Genomic DNA, 22573 nt, shown 5'->3' with positions numbered 1-22573 from the left:
GAAAGCTCTATTTGTGAAAAAAAAAATTATTAAAAATGTATTTGGGTACAGCATTGCATGACTGCACAACTGTCATTCAAAGTGTGACAGTGCTGAAAGCTGAAAATTGGCCTGGGCTGGAGGGGGTAAAAGTGCCCTGTATTGAAGCGGTTACATCCTGAAAGCATTTGACCACACAGATCTTGGTGTGATCAGATGCTTTTAAGCCCCCATATCCCTCCATAAAGGGTACCTGTCACTGTTTATTGCTGTCACAAGTGATGTTTAAAAAAAAAAAAAAAAAAAAAATTTAAGAAACCGTGTAACTAATAGGAAAAAAAAAAAAAAGTAAAAGCGCACCCGACCGCCGGTGAAAAGGCGAACGCACGGGTTGGTCCCACATGCATACATAAACAGCGATTGCACCACTAATGTGAGGTATTGCCGTGATAGTCAGAGCGAGAGCAATAATTCAATCACCAGACCTCAACCCCAACTAGTAACCTGTAAAGGCTTATAAAGTGTCGCCTTTAAATACAGTAGTTTGGCACCATTCCACAAGTGTGCACAATTTTAAAGTGTGACATGTTTGGTATCTATTTACTTGGCGTAACTCCATATTTTAGATTTAAAAAAAAAAAAAAAAAATGGTATTATATTGTGTTTGTGTGCACAAAAATGTATACAAGTGTTTTTTCTCAGGAAAAAAAACTTTGAAAAACCGATACACAAAGCCAACAGCGCTGACTTAAGTGTACTTGCGTGGGGGGGGCGTCCCCGTGTCAGAACACAATAGAACAGCAGCAGAGATCGCTGTACTAACATTGGATTGTTAGTACAGCGGCTCCGACCTGAGTTGTCAGGTTTTTTTTTTCGTTCAGCCCTCTGGGTTGAAAGAAAAAAAGACTTGCAGTGTGTATTAGGCTTAAAGCGGAGTTCCACCCAAAAGTGGAACCTCCGCTTATCTGCTTCCTCCCCCACTTCGGTGCCACATTTGGCACCTTGGGGGGGGGGTTGCTGATTTTGACAGCTACCCTTCCCCACTTCCGGGAGACAGTGCCGCGGCGCTGTCCCTTGGAAGTTCGGCCCCATAATACTCGGGCCATAACACTGTATGGTTTATGGTATCAACTTATATCACACATATGGGGGGAACAAAATGAAAGAGCAAGTGAAAGGATACTGCAGACATGAAGCACAGGCTGTAGTGCGATAGTTTCCCAGGCGTTCCCCCGTCTCTGAACAGTGCCATGTGAATAGCTTGTCCTGTCCTGTGCTCAACATCCACTCCATTTCTAGGACAAACAGAACCATTGTCAGTCGGCTCTGGTGGGCTGTGGAGACAGAATAGAAAGATAAATGTTTAGCTATATGTTATGGTATAGATGAGTACATTTATTAGTCGTGTCTCTAAGAAAGCGCTCTTAACCTGGTTTGGGAATATGGAGTATGATCGGCAGCAAAAAGGTGGGTGAAGGTAGGCACAAGTCTAGTTTTTCACTTAAAATAATAGTGTATACAAACGCTACTAATAATATTGTAATTAACCACTTGCACTTATACCCCTGCCCTATATCTTCCTGCCCAGGCCAATGTTCAGCTTTCAGCAGTGTTAATTTTGTCGACTAACTTAATACCATTTTAGTCGACTAAAACACGACTAAAACTAAAACGATTGAGATGACTAAAATACGACTAAAACTAAAATGGTATTTTAGTCAAAAAACTAAAATAGGACTAAAACTAAAATGCCATTTTAGTCAAAAGACTAGGACTAAAACTAAATTGAAATTTGATGTAAAAATGAACACTGGTCTGCATTGCATGTTCATACCATAAATAATAACATATTAGATTTTTTACTCCAGCAGTATATAATGAGTTTGGAAATTGTAGAGAAATGCTTAAAATAATGAATTACAATTTAACTACACCCATTAGGTTTTAGATGACCAAAATTTGTTTTAGTCGTCTAACTTTATTTTAGTCGACTAAATACGACTAAAACTAAAACAATTGCAGAAGACTGCAATTGCCATTTTAGTCCTAAGACTAAGACTAAAACTACATTGAAATTTGCTGCCAAAAGTAACACTGGCTTTTAGTGCTGTCGCACTTTAAATGACAATTGCGCGGTCATGCTACACTGTAACCAAATGAAATTTTTAGCATTTTTTTCACACAAATAGAGCTTTCTTTTGGTAGTATTTAATCACCGCTGAGTTTTTTTATTTTTTGCAAAACAAAAAAAGACTGAACATTTTGAAAACATTAACATTATAGTTTTGTTATAAAATTTTACAAATAGGTAATTTTTCTCTTTCACGGATGTGCGCTGATGAGGCTGCACTGATGGGCTCTAATAGGCAGCACTGAGAGGTGACACTGATGAGGCATTGATGGGTGGCACTGATGAGCACTGTTGGGAGCGATGTCCCTGTAACAGAAGGCAGTTATCGGATTTCTTCTTTTCTCCTCACGCTGTCAGCATGAGGAGAAAAAGGGCCGATAACCGGCTTATGTTTACTTCCCTGATCAGCTGGCATTAGCCGGCAGCTGATCATGTGGTAAAGGGCCGCTGTGATTGGCTCTTTACCCCAATCTGTGATCATCCGAGTCCAAAGAACTAGATCACAGAACACACCGCCAAGGGGTGCGCAAGCAGCACAATCACAGGAGGACGTGTATGGACGCCCTCCCGGCACTGGAAGCCCACTTTGTAGCCATCTTTCCTTTTCAATCTACAGCACTGTAATTTTCTGTAAAATACAATGCAATCTGGCTACCTGGAGGAGTTCTCAACACAGATGGTGTACAGACCGCTTCTGAAAATGTAATTTTCTGCTTGTGCAATTAGCTTATTGATTTTCCCAGAAGTCTGCACTGATACAAATCAGATTTTTGGCATCCCCTGCAACAACAATTTAATTTTTAGTGAGATACTCCCAAAAAGAAAACAACATCTAAAAAGGGATGCAGACCCTGCTACTTTCCTCATTAGAGCCCTGCAAGTGCACCAGCTGATTGCCAATTATAAAATCACTTCCATACAGATTCACTCTGGACATGGAAACCGCCAAAAAGCTATATTTTCAGAACAAAAGATAGGAATCTGCAACAAAGTTTGCTAAAATCCCTGCAATGTACATTGGTCATATAAAAGGAATTGTTTTATTTTATACACACACACACACACACACAGTATCTCACAAAAGTGAGTACACCCCTTACATTTTTGTAAATATTTTATGATATCTTTTCATGTGACAACACTGAAGAAATGACACTTTGCTACAATGTAAAGTAGTGAGTGTACAGCTTGTATAACAGTGTAAATTTGCTGTCCCCTCAAAATAACTCAACACACAGCCATTAATGTCTAAACTGCTGGCAACAAAAGTGAGTACACCCCTAAGTGAAAATGTCCAAATTGGACCCAAAGTGTCAATATTTTGTGTGGACACCATTATTTTCTATCACTGCCTTAACCCTCTTGGGCATGGAGTTCACCAGAACTTCACAGGTTGCCACTGGAGTCCTCTTCTACTCCTCCATGATGGCACCACGGAGCTGGTGGATGTTAGAGACCTTGCGCTCCTCCACCTACTGTTTGAGGATGCCCCACAGATGCTCAATATCAATATCAATGCTGGCAGCACTCATACATCTATTTCCCAAAGACAACCTCTGGATATGACGCTGAGCATGTGCACTCAACTTCTTTGGTCGACCATGGCGAGGCCTGTTCTGAGTGGAACCTGTCCTGTTAAATTGCTGTATGGTCTTGGCCACCATGCTGCAGCTCAGTTTGAGGGTCTTGGCAATCTTCTCATAGCCTAGGCCATCTTTATGTAAAGCAACAATTCTTTTTTTCAGATCCTCAGAGTTCTTTGCCATGAGGTGCTATTTTGAACTTCCAGTGACCACTATCAAAGAGTGAGAGCGATAACCCCAAACACACCTGCTCCCCATTCACACCTGAGACCTTGTAACACTAACGAGTCACATGACACCGGGGAGGGAAAATGGCTAATTGTGCCCAATTTGGATATTTTCACTTAGGGGTGTACTCACTTTTGTTGCCAGCAGTTTAGACATTAATGGCTGTGTGTTGAGTTATTTTGAAGGGACAGCAAATTTACACTGTTATACAAGCTGTACACTCACTACTTTACATTGTAGCAAAGTGTCATTTCTTCAGTGTTGTCACATGAAAAGATATAATAAAATATTTACAAAAATGTGAGGGGTGTACTCACTTTTGTGAGATATACACACACAGTGGATATAAAAAGTCTACACACCCCTGTTAAAATGTCAGCTGAACTTTATTTGGGGTTAATCAGAGGCACTTTAAATGATGGCAGGTGTGTACTGACTCCTATTTAACATACCGTATATACTCGAGTATAAGTCGTTCCGAGTATAAGTCGAGGCCCCTAATTTACCACAAAAAACTGGGAAAAATGTATTGACCCGAGTATAAGACGAGGGTGAGAAATGCAGAGGGTCAATAATGCCCATCTGCAGCTGCATGCCTCCCTGTGTGCTGTGCAGCCTACCTGTGTCCTGTACATGTGTGTCCTGTACATGTGTGTCCTGTACATGTGTGTCCTGTGTGCATGTGCAGCCTACCTGTGTCCTGTGTAGCCTCCCTGTGGCGATCTCCTTCCTCCCTGTGGCGATCTCCTTCCTCCCTGTGGCGATCTCCTTCCTCCCTGTGGCGATCTCCTTCCTCAGACGGCGGCCGGCGTGTGATGATACTGTTCGGCGGCCATTCCACAGTTCAAAAGCCGCGCCTCCTCCTCATCTGTGATAGGCTGACCGCTGACTGCCTATCACGGACATTCTCTCATTCTCATACCACGGACGAGGATGAGAGAATGTCCGTGATAGGCTGTACACTGACAGCTGTTCAGCCTATCACAGAAGAGCAGGAGGCGCGGCTTTTGAAAGCTGGAATAGCCTCCGAGCATTATCATCACACGCCGGCCACCGTCTGCCTGCATGACAAGCTGATCATGCAGACAGACGGCGGTGACTCGAGTATAAGTCGAAGGGAAACTTTCAGCCCAAAAAAAAGGGCTGAAAAATTCGACTTATACTCGAGTATATACGGTAAGTTTGAATGTGATTGCTTAATTCTGAACACAGCTACATCCCCAGATATAAGAGGGTGTGCACACTTATGCAACCACATTATTTTAGTTTATTTTTACTTCCCCCACTAAAAGATTTCAGTTTGTTTTTCAATTGAGTTGTACCGTTTATAGGTCACATTAAAGGTGGAAAAAGTTCTGAAATTATTTATCTTTCTCTCATTTTTTTACATTACAAAAACATGACATTTTAACAGGGGTGTGTAGACTTTTTATATCCACTGTATGTATGAATGTATGTATACACATACAGTATCTCACAAAAGTAACTACACCTCTCACATTTTTGTAAATATTTTATTACATCTTTTCAAGTGACAAATTACATTTTGCTACAATGTAAAGTAGTGATTGTACAGCTTGTATAACAGGGTTTAGGTCTGGAGACATGCTTGGCCAGTCCATCACCTTTTACCCTCAGCTTCTTTAGCAAGGCAGTGATCATCTAGGAGGTGTGTTTGGGGTTATGTTGGAATGCTGTCCTGCGGCCCAGTCTCTGAAGGGAGGGGATCATGTTGGCATTCATGGTTCCCTCAATGAACTGTAGCTCCCCAGTGCTGGCAGCACTCATGCAGCCCCAGACCATGACACTCCCACCACCATGCTTGACTGTAGGCAAGACACACTTGTCTTTGTACCCCTCACCTGGTTGCCGCCACACACGCTTGACACCATCTGAACCAAATAGGTTTATCTTGGTCTCATCAGACCACAAGACATGGTTCCAGTAATCCATGTCCTTAGTCTGCTTGTCTTCAGCAAACTGTTTGCGGGCTTCCTTGTGCATCATCTTTAGAAGAGGCTTCCTTCTGGGACGACAGCCATGCAGACCAATTTGATGCAGTGTGCGGCGTATGGTCTGAGCACTGACAGGCTGACCCCCCCCACCCCTTCATCCTCTGCAGCAATGCTGGCAGCACTCATACGTCTATTTCCCAAAGACAACCTCTGGATATGACGCTGAGCATGTGCACTCAACTCCTTTGGTCGACCATGATGACGCCTGTTCTGAGTGGAACCTGTCCTGTTAAACTGCTGTATGATCTTGGCAATCTTCTTATAGCCTAGGCCATCTTTATGTAGAGCAACAATTTTTTTTTTCAGATCCTCAGAGTTCTTTTCCATGAGGTGCCATGTTAAACTTCCGGTGACCAGTAGGAGAGTGAAAGCGATAATGCCAAATTTAACACACCTGCTTGCCCTTCACACCTGAGACATTGTAGTCACATGACACCGGGGAGGGACAATGGCTAATTGGGCCCAATTTGGACATTTTTACTTAGGGGTGTACTCACTTTTGTTGCCAGCGGTATTAGATATTGTTGGCTGTGCTGGCTGTGTTGGCTATGTGTTGAGTTATTTTGAGGGGACAGCAAATTTACACTGTTATACAAGCTGTACACTCACTACTTTGCTACAATGTAAAGTGTCACTTCTTCAGTGTCGTCACATGAAAACAGATAATAAAATATTTACAAAAATGTGAGGGGTGTACTCACTTTTGTGAGCTACTGTGTGTGTTTATAAAATAAAACAATCCCCTTTATGTGACCAATGTACATTGCAGGGATTTTAGCAAACTTTGTTGCAGATTCCTATCTTTTGTTCTGAAAATATAGCTTTTTGGCGGTTTCCATGTCCAGAGTGAATCTGTATGTAAGTGATTTTATAATTGGCAATCAGCTGGTGCACTTGCAGGGCTCTAATGAGGAAAGTGGCAGGGTCTGCACCCCCTTAGATGTTATTTCTCTTTGGGAGTAATTTTTGTTGCAGGGGATGCCAAAAATCTGATTTGTATCAGTGCAATAATCTGATTTGTATCAGTCAAACAGCTAATTACACAAGCAGAAAATTACATTTTCAGAAGCGGTCTGTACACCATCTGTGTTGAGAACCCCTCCAGGTAGCCAGATTGCATTGTATTTTACAGAAAATTACAGTGCTGTAGATTGAAAAGGAAAGATGGCTACAAAGCAGGCTTCCAGTGGCGGGAGGGCGTCCATACACGTCCTCCCGTGATTGTGCTGCTTGCGCACCCCTCGGCACTTTTGTGAGATACTGTAATTATATATATATATATATATATATATATATATATATATATATATATATATATATATATATATATATATATACATACACATACATATATATATATATATATATTATATATATACATACATATATATATACACACACACACACACACACACACATACATACACACAATATATATATATATTTATTATACACACACATATGTACATACATACGCAATTTTGCTATTCTTACTTTTTTTTATCAACAGAACACAACCCCAATGGTCCCCTGAGGAAGGCCCTTCTGGCCGAAATGTGTTGGGATTAGCTTTGTACACTTTACTGGACCAAATTGAGACAATGCAACATTCAGTACAAAATATATGCATGTGTTGGATATTTTATGCCTATTTATAAGAATTCATGGGGATTATGTCTGATTGTAAACTCCCAGCCCATCAGGCAATGTATGCTTTTTAAATTAAAGGAGTAGTCCTGCCAAAGCTCGTTTGGATCACAGGAGTGAAATACGTTTTGCACTTGTGTGACCCGCTTTCAGCAGGGCGGGCTGAAGTCCGTTCTCTGCTGACGTCACGGATTTCATCCAGGCACCGCGTCATTGTGGAATTGGAGGTCTGGATCCATCAGGTGCGTGGACTGACACCCTGCTCGGCCTCTCAGCGAGCCGGAGTCTGAGCCGGATGCTCGCCGCCCCTCCACAGGCTCTGTCAAAACTGAGTGATCGCCGATGTTTTTTTCGCTCGGTTCTCAGTGCAGAGGTGCCAGGGGACAGATGCAGCATGGGACTGATGCTGCATCCACCTAGGTAAGTATAAAATCAGGGAAAAAAAACAAACAAACCCATACTTCTCTTTTAAGGGATATATTTATTCTATTTTATGTGCTTATGGAATAAAGTTCTTTTTATTATGTGTGCTTATGTGTTTTTTTTTTTTTTTGAGAGACCAACCACCACCTTGAGCCTCGGTTCACACCTATGCCAATTGGATGCGGCTTACACCGCATCCAATTCGCAGAACATTTTAAAATGTATTAGTTTGAATTAATCTGGTTCACATATGTGCTTTGCATTCGCACTCCGCATTGTCCAAAACACGTGTGCATTTCTAGGCATTGCGGTGCGAATTGCAGGCACATAATCTTCTATGGAAACGCATCCGATTCGCAGATGCGTTCCGTTCTGAACACAAATTTTCTCCCCCTCCTCACTACACCTCCCCCCTCTCCCAGGTCAGCTGATCCGCAGCTACAATGGAGAGGAACTGCTAAACAGCTGCTTTTTCTCTTCGCAGAGAAACCAGAGCTGGAATTCGCACCGGACTAGCTTGAACCCAGCCTTAAAGCCTTGCTCTTTCTGTATTGTTACAGTTTTCACTCTGAAATGTGCATTTCTAGTATTTAAGGATGTGGCGGTATACCCCCCATTATCATCCTAAAAAAGTGACATATGCACTGTAAAGAGAATCACAACTATGCTCTATTTTCAAGTGAATAAGATCCTTTTTTTCTGGTTCTCAACCACTACCAGTAATATACATGTGTAGCACCATGGTGTTTAGGCAGGGTTACTACTAAATTTAGTTTGCCTGGCGGTAGTTTCCCTGGTTAATCGTTAGTAGATCCACTGACTTGCTGCACCTTCTCTTTTCTGTCACTAGGTGGCGTTATGCTGGTGAAATTAGATAAGACAAGGGCTTAGCAAGGTCAGGTTATGAATGGATGGGGTGTCTCAGCCAATTGGTGGGGGTTTCTTTAGCCCTGGGCCTGCTGGGAGAGCCTATTTATTTGGGTGGAGTCAGGTGATCAGGGTTCTGTGCCACCTGGATGGCTGTCTGGGTGGACGTGTGTTATGCTGCCCCAGGCTGCTAGGCCGGAAGCCTGAGGCCTATCCCGGGAACATCTTGCTGCTAGGCTGTCTAAGGGCCTATCCAAAAGCAGCGCAGGGTTGGGACTGCAGGATTGGAGTCCAACCGAGCGTAACGGTTCAGCCGGACGGGAAACCAGTTGTGGTCGGAGGTAGAGGGGAAGCTTTCGCCACTAAGGGACCATCCACCTTGCTACCGGAGACCACTAAGTAAGCTGGAGCCAGTTCCAGAGCAGTCTTCTCACCAGCCGGGGACATTGAAGAAGTGGGAAAACTTCAGCAAGTGCCAAGCCAGGGACCCAGCGGGACAGCAGAGGTGGTGCTTGAGGAGTGTCTGTAAATTGTGCCAATCCAGGGACCCAGCAGGGAAGTGGGGGGTGACGCTTGAGGAAGATACCAAGTTATGGAAGTGGAAGAGCTCAGGAGATCCAGTGGCGATTGGCAAGCTCGGTGAGTGAAGACCTACAGTGAGAGACTGTAGAGTGCGAGGAGAACTATTTGTGTTACCAATAGTTAAATACAACTACCGTTAGTGTCTGTTACAAGATTTGTTACAATGCCCATTTTAAATGCTCTGCTCCTAATTAAGATATGTTCTGCACCTGGCTGAACACATAGCAAAAAAAAGTTGTCCCTTAACATTTTTTGAAAAGGTTGGCAACTATGCAGGAAGAGGACCCACTGCAGAACCAGGGAAATTACCCCCGGGACCAGTGGCAAGGGCCACGGGACTGATGTAAAAAGCCCTGGGACCGATGGAAAGGGGGGCCCTTCATGGTTTCTTGCACTGTGGTCCTAAAAGTTCTAGTTATGCCTCTGCACTCAACTAAGTGTTACCAGGGTCTGCCATGGGAAGCAAGTTAGAACTTTCAGATCCGCACACGCACATATTAGGGCCAATTAAGATGGGAGCCAACTTCCGGTTCCGGCGCCACATGAGGAGGAGGTGAGCAGCTTCAGCTCCCGCACAGCTCCTCACTAAACCGGCATCTAAATCAGCCACAGCTCCGGGGGGAACCCCTACTGCCTCTGCTCCATCCCAGGCAGACATGGATCGCTTCGTGGAGCGATCATATGCTCGGGCGCTGTCCTCGCCCCCCTCCACAGCTCCGCCGGCGGGAGACATAGCGGCCGACACAGCCAAGATGGCGGCCGCTCCGGACACAGCAGAGAGGCCTCAGCTGCAGCCACAACCTCCCCCTGCCCCTGCTATGGCAGAGACTGACCCCACATCCCCTGCTAACATTGCCCAGGCTGTAGTGCAACTTCTGGGACAATCCCTAACAGCCACTGTGGACGCAGCGGTGCACAGAGGGCTGGAGCAGCTGCACATAGAGCTCCAGGCTCAGGCCCAACGCATCACTCAGGTGGAGGAGAGAATATCTATACTTGAAGATGACTGCACAGCCTCATCTGCAGCACTTGCACGCATCAATGCCTCGCACAGAGACATATGGGACAAGCTGGACGATTTAGAAAATCGCTCAAGAAGGAACAACTTGCGCATAATTGGCTTGCCAGAGTCGATCCCGGCCTCCCACCTTACAAATATATGTGCGAAAACCATCCCAGAGCAACTTGGCCTCCGCATACCCTGCACTGTTGAACGGACGCAACATTCTGACACACGCGCTAAACCTCGGCATGTGATAGTGAAATATTTGAACTATGCTGACAAAAACGCCATAATGCAAAAATTTCGTCGCACGCGCTCACTGGTGGTAGGTGGCGCGAAACTGCTGCTCTTTGCGGACTATTCCATAGAGGTAATGAAACAACGCAAGGAATTCTCCTCGGTATGCTCCACTCTGCACCACAATCAAATCCGATTCTCCCTAGCTTATCCAGCTGTCCTCCGCGTTCAAACGCCTGAAGGGGAGCAACTCACCTTTAATACACCTGAAGAGGCGGAAACCTACCTAGCCAATAGAAGCTCCGAAATGGAACACAGCGCCGCTGCAGAGGGCTCACCATCGTCATCTTCACAGCACGCTTATGGACCCCCTAAACACCCCCGAAGCCCGACCAAACCTCCATACAAACGCAGTCGTTTCACCAACCAGGAAGATCGCTCTGGGAATCGTTGAAGGACTTCATATCACCACCTTTTTCACCTCGCCATCTACTAACGGGTAGTATCAACCCATCTTATATGTTTTTCTTTTCTTAATTTTTTATCCTTAAGACAAAGGTACTTTTGATGCCTCTAGAAACTGCTGTACATGCTCTCTATGGAGCACTACCCTTACCAGCCTGTAGCTAAAAGTTATGCATTTACAGTTATATGGTCATGCAACTCAATAACGGAGGTGGCCTCCCACTATCTGGGGGACCTTCCTTTTCAGGGACACCTGCAATGTTTTTGTTTTTTTTTTGTATTTTCTATCTTCTGGTTTGTTTAGCTTAATTTATAGAGAGGGGCCTTCCCCTGTGTTTAGCCTACCTCGCCATTGGTTAGTTTAAACCTGCACTGCTTCCTCAGGGGATCCCCCCCAGACTACCCTCCCTTCCTATCCTGTACCCACTCCCCCCCCTTATCCCCCTTTCCTTTCCCCTACCTTCCCTATCCTCACCCCCATTGCTAACACCCTGCCCCTAAGTGAGGAGCTGGCAGTCAATGGGAGCTATGCTAACTAGATAGGTGAGACCTCATGTGGAAAAAAGAGAAGTCCACATGGCACGTTCTATATTTCCTTACCCGATACTCTGCCTTATTAATGTTTATAACTTATTGTTGCTTAGAGAAGTTTAAGTTCATGTTTGCCAACCTAGTTCATATGTCTTCAGGGGTTCTGAGGCGCTTTGGTGGCTCCCAAAAGGTAGATAGCACATCTACAAAGGGGTTCTTATACAAACCCCTAAACCAAACCACTTTTAACTACCAATCATGTCACAGTCTACAGATGGGAGTCACCTAAAGTTTGTCTCGTGGAATGTTAAGGGGCTGCGTTCCCCAAACAAACGCATGTCCATCCTCAGACACCTGCGGCGTCTCCGGACTGATGTGGCTCTACTACAGGAGACACATCTGGCTGCAGACGACCTGCAACGTCTTCGTAGAATGTGAGTGGGCTCTGTTTATGGTTCACCGGCAGTAGGCCGTAAAGCGGGTGTTGCTATCCTTCTGCACAAGAATTTACAACACACTGTTAGGGATGTCAAGGTTGACTCGGAAGGAAGGAAAATGACTGTACATCTGACTATAGACGACAAACCTGTAGCACTTACTAACATATATGCTCCTAACTCTCCTGACACCTCCTTCTTTCAAGATTTAGTGAAATGGGTGCTAACTACCCCAGAGACGTTACACCTAATGGGTGGGGATTTTAATTCAGTCATGTCCTCCCTAGCTGATCGCACAGGCCCCCCTGCACATAGAACACACACTCGTACCCCCCCATCATCTACATCTACCCTGCTGTCACAATCCGTTGCCTCCATGCAATTTGTGGATGTCTGGCGCTTGATGCACCCGACGCATCGGGAATACACTTTTTTTTCGCCCCCGCACAATACGTTCTCACGAATAGACTATTTTTTTTGCCTCCCCGGCTCTAAGCTCCGTAATCAATGCACCAGACATACAAGACGCAGTGATTTCAGACCACAGCCCAATTGTGGTTCACCTAACCCAAACGGCTCGTTCATCTCCCTCCCCTACTTGGCGCTTCCCCTCCTATCTAGTTGACAATGAGGACTTCCAACATACATTATACTGCGCCTGGGAGGAATAAATCTCCACTAATGGAGCTCACATTACAGACCCTAACCTCTTCTGGGAAGCAGGCAAGGCCTTCTTACGGGGTAAAATCCCAGTTCAAAAAAAGAGCCAAGCAACAATATAGTAAGTCAAGCGAAGCCTTACGCTTGGCACATGAACAGCTCACATTAAACCGCACCATAGAGAACATACAAAAATGGGGACAGGCTAAAAGCACCTTTGACCTCTGGGCAGAACAGCATGAAGCGGCCAAAACGTCATACTCTCAGCTACATTTCCATAGATTTGGCAACAAGGCTGGCAGGCTCCTGGCCAAGATGTGCTCAGGACCTAGACGTCCTACCCATATCTCTGCTCTTAGAGCTACGACAGGCTCTCTGGTCACCTCCCCAGCTGAGATTAGCAACCTACTTGTGGAATACTACACTAATCTATACAAAGCTGACCCGACTGACTTACCTACTACTGACTCTCTGCTTGACAAAATACGTCTACCCAAACTCCACCACACACAATTGGAGACAATTAATGTCCCCATTACTGTTGATGATATCCGATATACGATCAAAGACATGGCCTCAGCCAAAGCCCCGGGACCCGACGGATACACCGCCGAATTTTATAAAATGACCAGGGAATTTATTCCAGATACCTTAAAACATGTATACGCAGCCATGTGGGACGGAGGGCCCTATCTTCCTACGGGAACACAGGCCCACATCAAACTAATCTCTAAGAAAGGGAAAGATTCCCTATTACCGGGATCATACCAACCGATATCATTAATCAATGTCGATGTCAAAATCCTATCCAAAATAATTGCGTCACGTCTAGCTCCCCTACTGCCATCTTTATTACACCCAGCCCAATCTGGCTTTGTTTCGGGGAGATCAGCTACCCTAAACATTCGCAAAGTATTAATGGCTCTGGAGTATGCTAAAACCCACCCTAACCAAGACATTGCCATCATGTCCTTAGACGCGGAAAAAGCCTTTGACAACATCAGTTTCTCCTGGCTCTTTAGAGTGATGACACAATTTGGATTCTCAGGCCAGATTATGAGATTCCTTCTACAAATGTACGCATCCCCTACCGCACGTCTTGTAACCCCTGATTTTATTTCAGACACGATTCCATTAACAAAAGGAACGAGACAGGGCTGCCCCCTGTCTCCACTCCTGTTCAATCTAGCAATCGAACCCCTGTCCAGAATGTTAAATTCAGTTGATGGAATCAGTGGCATCACTCTAAATAACCACACTCTCCGTTCGGCGCTATTTGCAGATGACATACTATTGTTCTCCACCGACCCTATAGCAGACTTTGACAGACTCAAACAACTTTTCACAGACTTCAGACTTTGCTCGGGATTCAGAATCAATTTCGATAAGAGTGAGATCCTACCATTGCACCCCCATCTCTCCAGTAAATGGAAACACCTATCCCCCCTGGCCATAGCCAACCAACATATTACATATTTGGGCATTAAAATAGGACATGAACCATCCTCTCTGTACTCATTGAATTACCCCCCTTTGATAACCAAAATTGTGAAGGAGTTGGAGGCTTGGGGGACCCTACCTCTCTCGCTCTTTGGGAGATGCCACCTTTTCAAAATGGTATCTTTTGCACGCTTGCTTTACCCAATGCAGACCATACCTCTTCTAATTAAACATTCAGATATCCAAAAACTCCAGAAGGCCCTAACTGCCTTCATATGGTCTCGCAAGAAACCTCGCATAGCGCTGCAGAAACTATGTCTCCCGAAGGGCGAGGGCGGGGTGGGACTGCCCAATATGCACTTCTACAACCTGGCATGTTTACTTAGACAGGGCTTAGACTGGTTAACTGGAGGCTCTAAATATTCTAACTTATCCTTAGAAGAGGCTATGGTGCACCCATATGACCTTTCGGCCATCCTCCATTCCAATCCCAATGCATTACCCCCCCACCTCAAAACAAGTGTACTTATTAAGGATACGGTCATTGCTTGGAGAGAAGTAAGAAAGCTGCTTAAACTGCCATCCAGCATCTCCAAGTACCTCAAAATACAAGGCAACCCTATGTTCCTTCCATCCATCATCCATAAAGCTTTTGGCCAATGGAAACTTAAAGGCCTCACTGATGTCTCATCTTTCTATCTCAACAAGCCGGGCAAATTCAAACCCTTTCAAACCCTGATGCGGGAGTACTCCCTACCACCAACTCATGTTTTTTTCCATCACCAACTCATCAACTATCTCAAATCATGTTCTGGCCCCAATACCAATCCACTTGAAACATCCTGCATTGATACTCTCATCAAAAGCAATAACTACTCCATCTCCAATATTTACTCCTGTCTCATACAACACCAAACACGGAAATATGCTCTCAAACCCTTTCAAAAGTGGTCACACGTATTAGAAGACGAGTCTCTGCCAGAAAAAATCCTTGAGGGATACAAAACAGTCCGCAATCTTACTGCTTCCGAAACTTGGAGGGAAACGCAATTCAAGATCATCCACAGGGCTTATTTTTCATTTCACTTCAACAAGGCGGACCCCACCCAAGCGCAATGTTCCTGGTGTAACCTACCTCGCCCCACCTTGCTACATAGGCTCTGGGACTGTACCAAGATTGATGCTTATTGGGCTAAGGTGATCACTTACATCAACGAGGTCCACAAAATTCAGTGTACTAAGGACCGCCTATTATGCCTGTTTAGCATACCCCCTTCACCCTCATCGCCAACGAGGGTCTCACAAAATATTCCACATTGGGCTCACCTGTGTCTTCTAGTGGCTCGCAGGACTATTATGTCTCACTGGATATCAGCGACTCCACCTACCCTAACAGTGTTTAAAAAGGCCTTGGCATCACTTTTCCATCTAGAGAGATTGGACACCATCACCCTTAATTTCCGATCGACTTCCCGTTTTTTTAAAAGATGGAGAAAATACATCGAAGCTACATTCGCTCCACAGGCACTAATGGATATAATGCACCCATTCCGCTACACAAAATGGTACTTGACAAAAGATCTCACCAACTCTCTTGGCCGACTTAAAATACCCCCCACCCCGGATTCCTTTACTTTTAACCCACCGTAGGATATCCACAAATCCATTTTGCTCCTTAGCATCCACCCTCCCACATTTATTACTCTATATTTCTTAGTATAGTGAGATCAATCAGGATATTTATTATACCCTGACCAATATATACCATGCTCAGCCAGGTATGTACAGACGCTGCCTCCACTCCTGAAGATATCTAGATGTTAAGATTTCATATGTTGAGCAAAGTTACGCTCAATAGTGTTGATAAGATGGCAAACATGAACTCCCCTGACCTCCCCTCCCCTTACCCTCCCCCTCATTTTTCTTTTTTTTTCCTGTTTTCTGTTTCTTCTCTTCTGTTCTAACTGATATGAGAAGTCTTTATTTTAACTACTATGAGAAGTCATTGTTCTTTACAGATTGTAATAATTAATACTCTGTAACCTTTGTTACACTCAGTTTTATACTATTGTATGCCATAAAACCCAATAAATATTTTTCAAAAAAAAAAAAGATGGGCGCCAAACAACCTACCCTCTTTGGAGAGTGGGAGAAAATTAGAGTACCCACGCAAGCTCAGGTAGAACATGCAAACTCCATGTAAATAGTGTCATGGCTGGGATTCGAACCAAGGATCCTAGATCTGCAAGGCATAAGTGATAACCACTAAGCCACTATGCTTCACTGGTTACCAAAACACTACGAAATACAAACTCTAAGCTATTCAATGATAAATGAAGTGTAAAACCCCAGCTGGCTTATATACATTGGTTATGAATAACAGCTGTATCTAAATATAAGTCAGCTTTATAAAAAAAAAAAAAAATGAATCCTGTTTGTAATAACAATTATGTTTATTCTCATTAAAGTAAGAATAAAATTTGATTTCTAGAAACAACATGCCCAAAGGCTGTGTGCACTACCTGCAATTTACTCGTCAAACGAGCTGAAAGAAATGCAAAGCTGTAGCCAATGATTATTAGGAGAAAGGGCATTACACCTGACTGTTGCCAATATTAAAATGTCAGCTATGCATGGCTTGCATACAGTAATTCAAGAGGCAGAATTTTCCCATCCGCATACCAAATTCAAAACACAAAGGGTAAAGTCATTTCTTACCTTGATATGTTCTTGTTGGGGTCATTTTGTTATAATCTTCACTCAAAATAAATTCCTGTACAAAGAAATATAATTTCTGATTATTTACTGTCTCAAACAAAGCTTTAAGTTCCTGTGTGTCATGTGTGGGGTAGGCTGATGTCCACAGTTCCCAAGATGCTTTGGATGTGTCACTTCTCAAGCGTGGGTAAGCACCACCTCCTATATATTGCATTTGCTATTACTTTTGGTAACATATACCCAGAAGCACAAGTACAGGGGTCGCCATTGCGACCTGGCCCCATGCTTCAGGGAGCCCACGTGACCCCCCTGTACACCTGGATAAAATGCAGCGGCATGTAGAGGAACTGATCCCTCTACGTAGCCGCTAAATGCCCACTTCTCCTCCTCTCCCTCCCACAGACATTCAGTGGCTGCAGGAGGGAAATAGAGGGCATTATTTTCTTCACACGCTGCTCCCACTGCCACTATCAATGTCCTGTCTGTTCAAACCCCTGATATTTCCCCAAAGCCACCCAATGGGGGTCCTAAAAAATAAAATTGTAAATAAATAAATTGGTAAAAATAATAATAAAACAAACATAAAAACTGGCACCAGTGGCAGAACTACCAGGGTCGCACTTGCAAATCGGCTCTGGCGTTCCTGCTACCATGGGGGGACCCCAAGACGGCAGGAAGGTGGCCCCGCTGCGGGACTGTAATAAAAGGGTCCCACGATGGGAGTAAAGGGCCCCAGGATCAGTGGGAAGGGCCCCAGTGGGGGCCTCTTCATGGTTTCTTGTACTAGGACCTTATAGGTTCTTTTTTTTTTTCTCAACAATAATTTTTATGGAGGTTTTTGTTTGTTACATACATACAACCTTACCAACACACCACAACAAAAAGAAAATGGCATTAAAAATAAATAAATAAACAACAGTACACGATACATCAACTGATTTTTCACATCCTTCTGGAGTGCACAGAATTGTAGACATCCAACCCTACCATAGCATGGTCTTGTGCTCACAACAGAAAATTTAATACTCAGAGATTATACGTATAGCGTTGCAATCTATCATAGGTACTTTAACACTACTACTATCCCACCATGATCCTCATGCTTCAAACATCACTATCTCCACTGACCATATAAACCCAGAAATTTCCCTCTCAGGTCTCATGTTTAATCAGCCAACTATTAAATATATTAAGTAACACATTTCTGATCAACTGCTTAGATACTACTTGAGAGATGAAGGTTCTAGTTACTCCTCTGCGTATAATCTGGTCATTAAACAAATACAGAGGCTGTGCCGTGTCAGAGAATCAGACCAGGATGTCATGCCTATGAAGAGAGGGAGGCTCTCCTTTGAGATTAGTTGACTTGCGTTCTTTCCTCCTAATTTCATTCATATACAGTGAGGGAAAAAAAATATTTTATCCCCTGCTGATTTTGTATGTTTGCCCACTGACAAAGAAATCATCAGTCTATAATTTTAATGGTCGGTTTACTTTAACAGAGGGGGACAGAATACCAACAAAAATATCTAGAAAAATGCATTTCAAAAAAGTTATAAATTGATTTGAATTTTAATGAGCGAAATAAGTATTTGATCCCCTATCAATCAGCAAAATTTCTGGCTCCCAGGTGTCTTCTTATACAGTTAACGAGCTGAGATTAGGAGCACTGTCTTAAAGTGCTTCTAATCTCAGCTTGTTACCTGTATAAAAGACACCTGTCAACAGAAGTAATCAGGATTCCAATCTCTCCACCATGACCAAGACCAAAAGAGCTGTCCAAGGATGTCAGGAACAAGATTGTAGACCTACACAAGGCTGGAATGGGCTACAAGACCATCGCCAAGCAGCTTGGTGAGAGGGGGACACCAGTTGGCGCAATTTTTCGCAAATGAAAGAAAACACAAAATAACTGTCAATCTCTCTCGGTCCGGGGCTCAATGCAAGATTTTACCTCGTAGAGTTTCAATGATCATGAGGACGATGAGGAATCAGTCGAGAACTACACTGGAGAATCTTGTCAATGATCTCAAGGGAGCTGGGACCATAGTCACAAAGAAAATAATTGGTAACACACTACACCGTGAAGGACTGAAATCCTGCAGTGCCCGCAAGGACCCCCTGCTCAAGAAAGCACATCTGAAAGATTCAGAGGAGAACTGGGTGAAAGTGTTGTGGTCAGATGAGACCAAAATCAAGCTCTTTGGCATCAACTCAATGTGCCGTGTTTGGAGGAGGAGGAGGAATACTGCCTATGACCCCAAAAACACCACCCCCAATGTCAAACATGGAGGTGGAAACATTATGCTTTGGGGGTGTTTTTCTGCTAATGGGATAGGACAATATCACTGCATCAAAGGGAGGATAGACAGGTCCATGTACTGTCAAATCTTGGATAAGAACCTCCTTCCCTCAGCCAGGGCATTGAAAATGTTTTGTGTACGGGTAATCCAGCATGGAAATGACCCAAAATACACGGCCAAGGCAACAAAGGAGTGGCTCAAGAAGAAGCACATTAAGGTCCTGGAGTGGCCTAGCCAGTCTCCAGACTTTAATTTCCATTGAAGATATGTGGAGGGAGCTGAAGGTTTGAGTTACCAAACGTCAGCCTAGAAACCTTAAAGTGGATGTAAACACACTCTCATCATTTATAAATTACTTCCATAGTGCTGATCTAGAAGGATATACACGCCTCCTGCATGTAATCCTTACCTGTCAAATATCTCCCCTTTAGCTGTTTGGAGCCCTACAATACTCCAGATTCTGCGGGCAGGTCTGTTGTCCAGGGCTTGGTGGGTGGAGTCGTGATGTCAGCAGCCAATCCTGGGAGAGCTGGAGAAGAAAGGAGGGGGGATGTGAAGTACACAGAATGCCTCTCTCACACTTGTGCATGAGTTAAAGCGGGGTTCCACCCAAATTTTGAACATTATCTCTATGCACTCTCTTCCTTGCCTAGATGCTGACATGCTGTGTAAAAAAATTTAAATCGCCGTAATTACCTTTTTTTTTTCTAATCTTCTTTGCACTTCCTGGTTTTCCTCCTATGGGAGTAGGCGTGTTTCTAGCCTCTCCCAGACCTCCCACAGTCCCTGGGAGCTAGTCTCAGGCTTACCAGCATGCATTGTGCAACAGCGTCATCACAACATCTCTGCTCCCAGCATTCACCGCAACCCCGCTTTAAGGAAATCACCAGTCACTCACAGCAAGAGGGAAGAAACAGACACCTATTTCTCCCTGTGTCTGTTTTTATCTTACAGAAGAAAGATAAGAGGATTGCTCAGAGCTGGATTAACTCTTTGTGGCAAGACTGGGCACAGATGAAATTACATCCTCTGCTGTAACAGATATGAGTCTTAATTTAAAAAAAAATGGGGTTTACATCCACTTTAATGACTTGGAGAGGATCTGCAAACAGTAGTAGGACAAAATCCCTCCTGAGATGTGTGCAAACCTGGTAGTCAACTACAAAAAGTCTGACCTCTGATGGCCAACAAGGGTTTTGCCACCAAGTACTAAGTCATGTTTTTGCGAAGGGGTCAAATTCCATATTTATCGGCGTATAACACGCACCCCAAGTTTAGGAGGGAATTTTAAGGAAAAAAACTTTTAGGAGGAAAGTTTAAGGAAAAAAAACTTACATTAAAATGCCCATCAATGCAGCCTCATCAGTGTCCATCTGCAGCCTTGTCAGTGTCATTGCAGCCTTTTCAGTGTCCATTGAAGCCTTGTCAGTGCAGCTTTGTCAGTGCAGCCTTGTCAGTGCAGCTTTGCCCCAGTGGTCAGTGCAGCCTCGCCCCCAGTGTCCATTACATGCTTGGACAGATCGCCGCCGACATACAAATAGCATGTAGTTTTAAATATGGCGCCGCGGAGTTCGGAGGGACTCACAGTCCCGCCCAGTCCCATCCTTTGATGGACATAACACAGGTCCAATGGCGGGACTGGGCGTGACTGCGAGCAGCGCCGGAAAGAGGCGAGAACACTTGACTATGTGTATCTCAGCTCCGTCCAGTCACTGATCTCAGCGGCGCTCGTTCAGCTCCGCCGAGTCCCTCCGAACTCCGATAGATCACAATTAGCGGGGATCGGCGTATAACACGCACCCACGATTTTCCCCTGATTTTAAGGGGAAAAAAGTGCGTGTTATACACCGATAAATACGGTACTTATTTCACTCATTAAAATGCAAATCAATTTATAACTCTTTTGAAATGCCTTTTTCCGGATATTTTTGTTATTCTGTCTCTCACTGTTAAAATAAACCTACCATTAAAAGTATAGACTGATCGTTTCTTTGTCAGTGGGCAAATGTACAAAATCAGCAGGGGATCAAATACTTATTTCCCTCACTGTAACAAAAGTAGAAAATCACTTGTCCTCCTGCAATTGCCAGCACTGCTGGCCCAGAACAGGTTCCATTGATCAGGGGTGCTGAGATTATTTTTACTCCATTCACAATAAAGGTTGTATGATAGGTCTGTAATCACTTTCACTGTTGTGTCATTGTGTCGGTACCATAAATGTCATAAAATAAGCCATTTGTAAAATAATCTGTAAACTACATACAGGATGTGTCTTCATTTGTACTCCCAGCATTGACCTTGACTAAATCTGCCAAAACATCTGACAATCCAGAAACCAGAGTACACCTCCCAAAACTTTCACACGCTCCAGAGATTGTTAGCGTAATTTGGATCGCCAATATTTTTGAAATCTTTACTTATAATTGGATCACTTCAGGAACAACACCTCATCGTCGCCTTTGGCATTCTCACAAAACGTAGACAAAAATACTCATAGGCAAGTGCTAAACCCAGGACCCTGAATTCACGATATCTGATTTCCCACAGTACACAGAACATGGAAATGAAATTCGTTTAGTAAATATAAACGGCTAAATACCTTTTTTTATCATCAGTATATAGCAGTTTGTGACTTGTATCAATGTCTGGTCAAAGCTTGTAGGAGTTTTCATCCTCCTCTGACTGTCATACGAGGCTGCATGGCTCCTGACCCTCTGTCTGGACAGTGCTGATCACCTGCACCATCCCCCCAAAAAAACTCTGTGGCAATACACACCAAACTGAGCACATGCAAAGTGCACCCAAGGCTCTGTACTATCAGGAGATGGATTGCGGACAGTAAAAGATGGGGAGGATCAGAGAAGGCAGGATCAATCAGCCTTTTTACACAATGTAGAGGATTACCCCACAGTGAGTATAACAAGCATGCTTTACTGCATATACAGACTGGTTTTACTGTTGTGGGTTTAGTCACACTTTAAAGTGTGACTAAACCCACATCATGAAGAAAAACACACCAAAAAAACCCCACTATCAATAAATGATGTATTACATATTGTTCATACTCAGTCACTATGAGATTAGTTTTCTGTATTCTGCAAAAAAGACCTGGTTGATCCCCCTGCTATCGCCACCTTCTGTTCATGTCCCAAACTCAGCTAGGGATTTTGTAGCTGTGGTGGAAACTCTGCACATGCTCAGTTTTCAGTGAGTTTCTTTACTGAGCATTTCCTCCCTACCACCTGAGCAGCCCATGTGACTATAGGGTTACATGTGGGGGTATACACAGTGGTAAATGACAGCCCACTCCCTCCTACCTCCTCC

At 44.0% G+C, this 22573-nt stretch overlaps 1 protein-coding gene across 2 annotated transcripts in view; it reads right to left on the bottom strand.

Annotated features, from left to right (window-relative positions):
* Window positions 1-22573, bottom strand: part of WDFY2 (WD repeat and FYVE domain containing 2) — a 161889-nt gene that overhangs the window by 72899 nt on the left and 66417 nt on the right. For both annotated transcript variants that reach the window (XM_073613242.1, XM_073613243.1), the window contains exons 4-5: window positions 16947-17001; window positions 1163-1313 (exon numbers count right to left, since the gene is read on the bottom strand). In XM_073613242.1, coding sequence (XP_073469343.1) covers window positions 1163-1313; window positions 16947-17001 — 206 coding nt within the window. The remainder of the gene's footprint in view (window positions 1-1162; window positions 1314-16946; window positions 17002-22573) is intronic.

Source organism: Aquarana catesbeiana, linkage group LG02 (assembly GCF_042186555.1).
Source record: "Aquarana catesbeiana isolate 2022-GZ linkage group LG02, ASM4218655v1, whole genome shotgun sequence".
NCBI classification, from domain to species: Eukaryota; Metazoa; Chordata; class Amphibia; order Anura; family Ranidae; genus Aquarana; species Aquarana catesbeiana.
Note: the sequence above shows the minus strand (reverse complement) of the source record. Positions and strands in the feature narration are given on the sequence as shown.